This window comes from Entelurus aequoreus, linkage group LG16, assembly GCF_033978785.1.
Source record: "Entelurus aequoreus isolate RoL-2023_Sb linkage group LG16, RoL_Eaeq_v1.1, whole genome shotgun sequence".
NCBI classification, from domain to species: Eukaryota; Metazoa; Chordata; class Actinopteri; order Syngnathiformes; family Syngnathidae; genus Entelurus; species Entelurus aequoreus.
In genome coordinates, this window is record NC_084746.1 from 7,023,600 (window position 1) to 7,034,433 (window position 10,834).

The following is a 10,834-nucleotide window of genomic DNA, read 5'->3' on the forward strand; positions in this document are numbered from 1 at the left end:
TCATGTATTCTAATGATGTCCAATTCTGTGCTTCTTCCCAGGTGGGCTGGTTTCCTTCTACTTTCGTAGAAGAGGACTGACTTCGCTGACTTGGACTTCGACGTCCATGTGACCTCCACCACAGCAGGGCGCCGTGGCCGCGCTGTCGCTGCTCCTTCGCCACGTCGGCGTGACGTCGCTCAGAGAACACTGACAGGAAACGCTCTCCAGAACCTTCCTCCCCGCCTTCTGACGGACGCGGAGCACATGTCGAGTCGAGGATTCCGGAAGCATCGTTCGACAAGTGCTTCGGTGTTCAGACTGCCGTCCTCCCCTCACTCCCTCGCCTCCTTCCTAGGTGACTCACCTCGTCTTATTATTGATGATGACTCAGTGACAGTCGCCCTCGCCGTGGCCATATTTGGGTTGGCTGACAAACTGGAGGTCCAACGCGCTCCATTGTGGTGTGAATAAACGTGTTATCGGTATTTACACGATACAGCCTGACCCCACAGGAAGTGCCAAAAATGACGCAGGATTTGAGTTTGAGGCCAAAAGTCACCACATTCTTCATTTTGGTTCACTTCAAAGGCGTTAGTTTGATGGCCTTTTCTGGACTAGGAACAGAAAAGTGTCTTCTTGACCAAACCGTTCCTTCCCCCGTTTGTTTGCTAGTAATCAGGAATACATAAAAACTTAATAATAATAATAATAATAATAATCGATTTTATTTGTAAAAAGCACTTTACATTGAGCAAACAACCTCAAAGTGCTACCGTGTATTAAAAAAATAAATAAAAAGAGAATAAAAATAAATAAAAATGAAAACTTGAACAGCCAAATAGCTAGAACTAGTATGCATATATATATATATATATATACATATATAAATATAAAAAAGGCTTTTTTAAAAAGAAGGGTTTTTAAGCCTTTTTTAAAAGCATCCACAGTCTGTGGTGCCCTCAGGTGGTCAGGGAGAGCGTTCCACAGACTGGGAGCGGCAAAAATAAAAACTAGAACAGCCTAATAGTTAGAACAGTGGTTCTTACCTGGGTTCGATTGAACCCTAGGGGTTCGGTGAGTCGGCCTCAGGGGTTCGGCAGAGGTCAAGTCACACCCGACTCATCGTGTGAATAAAAAACTTCTCCCTATCGGCGCACTATGGATACCCCCAAATAATATTCCCTCTAATTTTCTATCTGATTTACAGGTGTGTCATTTGTTGTGAGTTCATGTACTGTGTTGGTTTTGTTCTTTGAACAAGGTGATGTTCATGCACTTTTTTTATAAAAACATATGACTTTGTTTTGAATTTGAAAATGTTTATTTTTTTTATTTTTCCAAGAAAGAAGGGTTTGGTGAATGCGCATATGAAACCGGTGGGGTTCGGTACCTCCAACAAAGTTAAGAACCACTGAGCTAGAACTAGTATGCATATATCTAAAAAACGGCTTTTTTTTTTTTTTTTAAAAAGAAGGGGTTTTTAAGCCTTTTTAAAAAAAAGCATCCACAGTCTGTGGTGCCCTCAGGTGGTCAGGGAGAGCGTTCCACAGACTGGGAGCGGCTAAAATAAAATCTAGAACAGCCTAATAGCTAGAACTAGTATGCATATATCTAATAAAAGGCTTTTTTTTTTTTTTTTTTTAAAAGAAGGGTTTTTAAGCCTTTTTTAAAAGCATCCACAGTCTGTGCCGCCCTCAGGTGGTCAGGGAGAGCATTCCACAGACTGGGAGCGGCAAAAATAAAAACTAAAACAGCCTAATAGCTAGAACTAGTATGCATATATATAAAAAAAGGCTTTTTTAAAAAGAAGGGTTTTTAAGCCTTTTTTAAAAGCATCCACAGTCTGTGGTGCCCTCAGGTGGTCAGGGAGAGCGTTCCACAGAATGGGAGCGGCAAAAATAAAAACTACAACAGCCTAATAGCTAGAACTAGTATGATGTCCAATTCATACTAATAAAAGGCTTTTTTTTTTTTTTTTGAAAAAGAAGGGTTTTTAAGCCTTTTTTAAAAAAGCATCCACAGTCTGTGGTGCCCTCAGGTGGTCAGGGAGAGCCTTCCACAGACTGGGAGCGGCTAAAATAAAAACTAGAACAGCCTAATAGCTAGAACTAGTATGCATATATCTAATAAAAGGCTTTTTTTAAAAAATTTTTTTAAAGAAGGGTTTTTAAGCCTTTTTTAAAAGCATCCACAGTCTGTGGTGCCCTCAGGTGGTCAGGGAGAGCGTTCCACAGACTGGGAGCGGCAAAAATAAAAACTAAAACAGCCTAATAGCTGGAACTAGTATGCATATATATAAAAAAAGGCTTTTTTAAAAAGAAGGGGTTTTTAAGCCTTTTTTAAAAGCATCCACAGTCTGTGGTGCCCTCAGGTGGTCAGGGAGAGCGTTCCACAGACTGGGAGTGGCTAAAATAAAAACTAGAACAGCCTAATAGCTAGAACTAGTATGCATATATCTAATAAAAGGCTTTTTTTTTTTTTTTTTAAAAAGAAGGGTTTTTAAGCCTTTTTTAAAAGCATCCACAGTCTGTGCCGCCCTCAGGTGGTCAGGGAGAGCGTTCCACAGACTGGGAGCGGCAAAAATAAAAACTAAAACAGCCTAATAGCTAGAACTAGTATGCATATATATATATAAAAAAAGGCTTTTTTAAAAAGAAGGGGTTTTTAAGCCTTTTTTAAAAGCATCCACAGTCTGTGGTGCCCTCAGGTGGTCAGGGAGAGCGTTCCACAGACTGGGAGAGGCAAAAATAAAAACTACAACAGCCTAATAGCTACAACTAGTATGCATATATCTAATAAAAGGCTTTTTTTAATTTTTTTTTAAAAGAAGTGGTTTTAAGCCTTTTTTAAAAGCATCCACAGTCTGTGCCGCCCTCAGGTGGTCAGGGAGAGCGTTCCACAGACTGGGAGCGGCTAAAATAAAAACTAGAACAGCCTAATAGCTAGAACTAGTATGCATATATCTAATAAAAGGCTTTTTTTTTTTTTTTTTTAAATAAAAGGGTTTTTAAGCCTTTTTTAAAAGCATCCACAGTCTGTGGTGCCCTCAGGTGGTCAGGGAGAGTGTTCCACAGACTGGGAGCGGCAAAAATAAAAACTAGAACAGCCTAATAGCTGGAACTAGTATGCATATATATAAAAAAAGGCTTTTTTTTAAAAAGAAGGGGTTTTTAAGCCTTTTTTAAAAGCATCCACAGTCTGTGGTGCCCTCAGGTGGTCAGGGAGAGCGTTCCACAGACTGGGAGCGGCAAAAATAAAAACTAGAACAGCTTAATAGCTAGAACTAGTATGCATATATCTAATAAAATACTTTTTTTTTTTTTTTTTTTTTAAAGAAGGGTTTTTAAGCCTTTTTTAAAAGCATCCACAGTCTGTGGTGCCCTCAGGTGGTCAGGGAGAGCGTTCCACAGACTGGGAGCGGCAAAAATAAAAACTAAAACAGCCTAATAGCTGGAACTAGTATGCATATATATAAAAAAAGGCTTTTTTAAAAAGAAGGGTTTTTTAAGCCTTTTTTAAAAGCATCCACAGTCTGTGCCGCCCTCAGGTGGTCAGGGAGAGCGTTCCACAGACTGGGAGCGGCAAAAATAAAAACTAAAACAGCCTAATAGCTAGAACTAGTATGCATATATGTATAAAAAGGCTTTTTTTTAAAAGAAGGGGTTTTTAAGCCTTTTTTAAAAGCATCCACAGTCTGTGGTGCCCTCAGGTGGTCAGGGAGAACGTTCCACAGACTGGGAGCGGCAAAAATAAAAACTACAACAGCCTAATAGCTAGAACTAGTATGCATATATCTAATAAAATGCTTTTTTTTTTTTTTTTTAAAAGAAGGGTTTTTAAGCCTTTTTTAAAAGCATCCACAGTCTGTGGTGCCCTCAGGTGGTCAGGGAGAGCATTCCACAGACTGGGAGCGGCAAAAATAAAAACTAGAACAGCCTAATAGCTAGAACTAGTATGCATATATCTAAAAAAAGGCTTTTTAAAAAAAGAGGGGTTTTTAAGCCTTTTTTAAAAGCATCCACAGTCTGTGGTGCCCTCAGGTGGTCAGGGAGAGCGTTCCACAGACTGGGAGCGGCAAAAATAAAAACTAGAACAGCCTAATAGCTAGAAGTAGAATGCATATATTTAAAAAAAGGCTTTTTTTAAAAAAAATGAAGGGTTTTTAAGCCTTTTTTAAAAGCATCCACAGTCTGTGGTGCCCTCAGGTGGTAAGGGAGAGCGGTCCACAGACTGGGAGTGTTCGGAGCTTTGTCCTCGGAGGTTGGAGGAGGTTAGCCTGTCCGGAGCAGAGGTGTCGTGTGGAGGATTTGGGGGTGAGTAGTTCTTTGAGGTAGAGGGGGGCATTTCCATGGAGGCACTGGTGGGTTAGTAGGGAGACTTTGTATTCAATCCTGAGTGGAACAGGAAGCCAGTGAAGGGATTTGAGAATTGGTCTTAATGCTTTACATTTTTACGCAATAAGGAATAAAAGTGTACTTTTCTCCCCGACTTGAATGCTGATTGTTTCACCAATTGTGTATTTCAGCACGTTTGGCAACCGCAAACCCTTCGTTTTTAAAAATGTGGCGGAGTCGTCGTCGTCTCAAGAAATGATCTTTGAAGGCGTCTGTGGGGGCGGGTATGCGTGTCCTTTGATGTTTTAGGTCTTGGCTTCTTCGTTTAACGGCTCCAAAAAGAAGCTTTTTGAAGTTATTTGGATTTTTGTGTTCAAATCTTGCACGAGGAATGATTCAAGGCTGACGAAACTCACGTTCACCAGAAAGTGTGGAGCACAAACACCTTCTGGCAGTCAGGGACACTTTCCTTAACACATCACGGGATTTTGGACTATTGGTTTTTGCAGTTGGTCCTCAAAAACAGCTGAACAAACACTCCTATCATAGAGAGCATCTTTGACTGGCAATGTGGTCCTTCAAACAGCCGAGTGGTTCTGTCATATAAAATATCTTTGACTAGTATTTTTGCTTTATAGGTCCTTCAATTCCCCAGACTACAGAGCACTCCTCTCATATAATAGATCTTTGACACTGGTTTTTGCAGCTGGTCCTCAAAAACAGCAGAGCACTCCAATCATATTAAGGATCTTAGACTTGTGTTTTTGTTGAAGGTCCTTAAAACATCAGACTGCAGTGCACTGCTGTCATAAAAATAATCTCTAACTAATATTTTGCAGTTGGTCCTCAAAAACAGCAGAGCACTCCAATCATATTAAGGATCGTAGACTCACATTTTTGTCGTAGGTTCTTAAAACCCCCAGACTGCAGACCCCTCTTGTTATAAAGAGGATCGCTATCATTTTTGCAGTACGTCCTCAAAAACAGCATATCACTCCTGCCATATAAATGATATTTGACTCTGGTGTTTGCAGCTGGTGCTCAAAAACAGCAAAGCGCTCTTGTAAGGAAGACGATCTTTGACTTGCGTTTTTGTTGTAGGTCCTTAAAACACCAGACTGCAGTTCCCTGCTATCATATAAATAATCTCTAACTAATATGTTCCAGTTGGTCCTCAAAAACAGCAGAGCACTCCAATCATATTAAGGATCTTAGACTCGCATTTTTGTTGTAGGTTCTTAAAACCCCCAGACTGCAGAGCCCTCTCGTAATAAAGAGGATCTCTAACATTTTTGCAGTATGTAATCAAAAACAGCATATCACTCCAGCCATATAAATTATATTTGACTCTGGTGTTTGCAGTTGGTCCTCAAAAACAGCAAAACGATCTTGTAATGAAGAAGATCTTTGACTTGCGTTTTTGTTCTAGGTCCTTAAAACACCAGACTGCAGTGCACCGCTGTCATATAAAGAATATCTAACTAATATTTTGCAGATGGTCCTCAAAAACAGCAGAGCACTCCAATCATATTAAGGATCTTAGACTCACATTTTTGTTGTAGGTTCTTAAAACCCCCAGACTGTAGAGCCCTCTTGTAATAAAGAGGATCTCTAACATTTTTGCAGCTGGTCCTCAAAAACAGCAAAACGATCTTGTCACGAAGAAGATCTTTGACTTGCGTTTTTGTTGTAGGTCCTTAATTGAAACACCAGACTGCAGTGCACTGCTGTCAAATAAAGAATCTCTAATATTTTGCAGTTGGTCCTCAAAAACAGCAGAGCACTCCAATCTTTTTAAGGATCTTAGACTAGCATTTTTGTTGTAGGTTCTTAAAACCCCCAGACTGCAGATCCCTCTTGTAATAAAGAGGATCTCTATCAGTTTTGCAGTATGTAATCAAAAACAGCATACCACTCCTGCCATATAAATTATATTTGACACTGGTGTTTGCAGTTGATCCTCAAAAACAGCAGAGCACCCCAATCATATTAAGGATCTTGGACACACATTTTTGCTGTAGGTTCTTAAAACCCCCAGACTGTAGAGCCATCTTGTAATGAAGAGGATCTCTAACATTTTTGCAGCTTGTCCTCAAAAACAGCAAAGCGCTCTTGTCACGAAGAAGATCTTTGACTTGCGTTTTTGTTGTAAGTCCTTAATTAAAACACCAGACTGCAGTGCATTGCTGTCAAATAAAGAATCTCTAATATTTTGCAGTTGGTCCTCAAAAACAGCAGAGCACTCCAATCTTTTTAAGGATCTTAGACTAGCATTTTTGTTGTAGGTTCTTAAAACCCCCAGACTGCAGATCCCTCTTGTAATAGAGGATCACTCTCATTTTTCCAGTATGTAATCAAAAACAGCATACCACTCCTGCCATATAAATTATATTTGACACTGGTGTTTGCAGTTGGTCCTCAAAAACAGCAGAGCACTCCAATCATATTAAGGATCTTGGACTCGCATTTTGTTGTAGGTTCTTAAAATCCCCAGACTGCAGAGCCCTCTTGTAATAAAGAGGATCTCTAACATTTTTGCAGCTGGTCCTCAAAAACAGCAAAGCGCTCTTGTAATGAAGAAGATCTTTAACTTGCGTTTTTGCTGTAGGTCCTTAATTGAAACACCAGACTGCAGTGCACTGCTGTCAAATAAAGAATCTCTAATATTTTGAGGTTGGTCCTCAAAAACAGCAGAGCACTCCAATCTTTTTAAGGATCTTAGACTAGCATTTTTGTTGTAGGTTCTTAAAACCCCCAGACTGCAGATCCCTCTTGTAATAAAGAGAATCTCTATCAGTTTTGCAGTATGTAATCAAAAACAGCATATCACTCCAGCCATATAAATTATATTTGACTCTGGTGTTTGCAGTTGATCCTCAAAAACAGCAGAACACTCCAATCATATTAAGGATCTTGGACTCGCATTTTGTTGTAGGTTCTTAAAATCCCCAGACTGCAGAGCCCTCTTGTAATAAAGAGGATCTCTAACATTTTTGCAGCTGGTCCTCAAAAACAGCAAAACCATCTTGTCATGAAGAAGATCTTTGACTTGCGTTTTTGTTGTAAGTCCTTAATTAAAACACCAGACTGCAGTGCATTGCTGTCAAATAAAGAATCTCTAATATTTTGCAGTTGGTCCTCAAAAACAGCAGAGCACTCCAATCTTTTTAAGGATCTTAGACTAAGATTTTTGTTGTAGGTTCTTAAAACCCCCAGACTGCAGATCCCTCTTGTAATAGAGTATCACTATCATTTTTCCAGTATGTAATCAAAAACAGCATACCACTCCTGCCATATAAATTATATTTGACACTGGTGTTTGCAGTTGGTCCTCAAAAACAGCAGAGCACTCCAATCATATTAAGGATCTTAGACTCGCATTTTTGTTGTAGGTTCTTAAAACCCCCAGACTGCAGATCCCTCTTGTAATAAAGAGGATCGCTATCATTTTTGCAGTATGTCCTCAAAAACAGCATATCACTCCTGACTGGGTTCGATCCTGGGGTCGGGATCTTTCCGGGTGGAGTTTGCATGTTCTCCCCGTGACTGCGTGGGTTCCCTCCGGGTACTCCGGCTTCCTCCCACCTCCAAAGACATGCACCTGGGGATAGGCCCCTCCCACCTCCAAAGACATGCACCTGGGGATAGGCCCCTCCCACCTCCAAAGACATGCACCTGGGGATAGGTTGACTGGCAACACTAAATGGTCCCTAGTGTGTGAATGTGAGTGTGAATGTTGTCTATCTATCTGTGTTGCCCCGATGAGGTGGCGACTTGTCCAGGGTGCACCCCGCCTTCCGCCCGAATGCAGCTGAGATAGGCTGCAGCACCCGCCGCCACCCCGTGAAGGGCCAAAGCGGTAGAAAATGGATGGATGGATGGATGTAAAAATGGGGTCATTTAGCCAGGGGTGGGTCAAAGATGGTACCATGAGGAAAGAGCAAAAGGATGTTCTTGAAGGACACAGTTTTTGAAGTTTCTTGAAGTTCTTGAAGAACACAGTTCTCGAAGTTTCTCGAAGTTCTTGAAGAACACCGTTCTTGAAGAACAGCCTCCATACAGTGACATGACAACTAGTGAACTTATAGCACCAGAAAGTGGGAGTTCAGATCAGGGGGATGTCGTGGTATGTGAAGCCCTTTGAGGCACTTGTCAATAGGGTTTCAAAGGGGTGAAAAGTTTCCGGTAAATTTCCGGAAACTTTCCGGAAATTTACCAGGGGAAGTTAAGCTCGGGAAGTTTGGAAATTTGGACCATTTTTTGATTATTCAAAGTTGGACCCCGTCCATTTTATTCTGTAGAATAAGATGAGCAGCTTGTAAAACACTAATGCAATGCCACACAGAGATATAAATAGTCAGCTAAACAACTGGAGTAGTCTTTAAAAATATTTTACTGATGGACAAACGAATAGAAATAGGCTAGATGCATACATGAACACTCCATCAGCATGCTAAATCAAACTATAACCTACATTCTTGTATGACAACAGAATGGCTAGCAAATTCGGATCGCTAACGTTGTTAGCATAAATGAATGGGATTTACCATAGAGAAAATTAGCATCACGGCTAACGGGGAAATATTTTCGGTTCATTATGAGACTGTGGTGGTACATGAACCTAGCTAGCTAGAGATATTGGCCCCAAAATCATTGAACAAGTACAGGAACAGCTAGCTAGCTTGAGTGGAAGTCTGCTGGAGTAGTCTACAGTCATACAGTAACAAGCAATTACACCTCTATTACACTTAAATACCATACATCAAATATATTTACCCCAGTAATATCATCAACACTTACCTGACTGGATGAAGTCCTCGGGCTCAAATACTAGTGTGGCCTCAATAGCCCTGCTGTAGTGTGTAGCATGCTGGGAATTATGTGATGGAGGAATGCACAGTGCAGGGTTGAACATCAACTGAATTTGCATTAATTCAGGTTGTTTTAGCTAATAATCATGCTGCAAGATCTAGCATGTTGCATTTATTGATTGATTGATTAGTAGATTGCACAGTACAGTACATATTCCGTACAATTGACCACTAAATGGTAACACCCGAATAAGTTTTTCAACTTGTTTAAGTCGGGGTCCACGTTAATCAATTCATGGTAGGCATTCAATGTTTATTCTCATTAATTCCCATATATTCCCGTTAATTCCCATGGAAAGTTTCCAACTTTGAATATTCCCGGAATTTTGCAACCCTACTTGTGAATAAGGGCTATGTGCAACGTTCCCTCTAAAGTGCGCGCCTGTGCAACTGCGCACTGCTCAAGCGTCCTCTGCGCACGGCAAATTTATGCCGCGCACAAAATCAAATAAAAAAAAAAGCGCATAACAATTTTCGACACACGGACACGACAGAGAAAACAGTTTTCGTCATCATTGTTCAAATATTGTAACGTCTGTCGAGACGCTTTGAGGACATGAATTCCATCCATCACTTTACTGAGCAAAACTCTTTATTGTCGGCCATAAACACATCACCAAAACAATAGTAAAAATAATGATATCTGGCAAAAGTGGTCATTTTCTGCAGTACAAACCAGACTAAAAGCAACTTTGTTATATTAACAGCAGCCGCTCGCTCTTTCTCACTTGCGCCAACACATGCACATATGGCACTTAGCCAGTGATGCGTTTACAGCCACACAAAAAGTCGGGACAACTCCAACACCACACATAAAGTGTCATTCCAGGTCGTTACACTATGATTTACCAATCAAATGTGTGCTTATTCTGGTGTCATTTATTAGGAATCTTCATTTATAAATATTAATCATGAAATGCTGTTAGTATATTAAATAAATACTAATACAAATATGTTTTTTACAAACAGGAAGTTGCAGGAATGTACACATGATCCCCTGCTTACATCTCATTGTGCAACATGTGGATGTTTTAATGGGAACTAAATGCAATGTCTGAAAGGGGTACAAACTATTTCCAAAGCAGGACCTCCACCCAGACAAACAATGCAAGTACACAGTTCATGAAAAACAATATTTTTTGTTATTGTCATTGTAAGTGGGCCTAAACACTTATATTAGAAATGGAAATGACTGCTGTCATTTCATTATGATAATAAGAGAATGTTGTCTGTCTATCTGTGTTGGCCCTGCGATGAGGTGGCGACTTGTCCAGGGTGTACCCCGCCTTCCGCGGGGAACTAAGATTTCTCAGATCAAAACAAGTCCAAATGAGACGATCGTTCCTCGCTCCACTTTTTCTCTTTCGCCCTTTCTTTATCGCCTCGCCGCCATTTCCATGCCTCTTCTTTGATGCTCCACTGCGGCGAAGCAATTTGCATTAATGGCCGACACTTTGATATACTTAATACAAGTTTAGACATAGGCTGATAGATCCTGCAAGGTTTGGATGACATCATTGGCCAACATGAAACACAATCAGTCCAATGACACTTCTTCAATGAAGTGTTTTTTTTTTACACTTCCTGTACAAGTTTTACTTACTTCCTAGCTTTATCCGTCAAAAAGCTATGAATTATACCAATTGA

At 40.4% G+C, this 10,834-nt stretch overlaps 1 protein-coding gene across 2 annotated transcripts in view; it reads left to right on the forward strand.

Annotated features, from left to right (window-relative positions):
• The window catches only part of LOC133631550 (guanine nucleotide exchange factor VAV3-like), a 147,367-nt gene extending 146,000 nt beyond the window's left edge, over positions 1 to 1,367 (forward strand). For both annotated transcript variants that reach the window (XM_062023855.1, XM_062023856.1), the window contains one exon: positions 42 to 1,367. In XM_062023855.1, coding sequence (XP_061879839.1) covers positions 42 to 80 — 39 coding nt within the window. In that variant the 3' untranslated portion in view covers positions 81 to 1,367. The remainder of the gene's footprint in view (positions 1 to 41) is intronic.
• Positions 1,368 to 10,834: the final 9,467 nt, after the last annotated feature.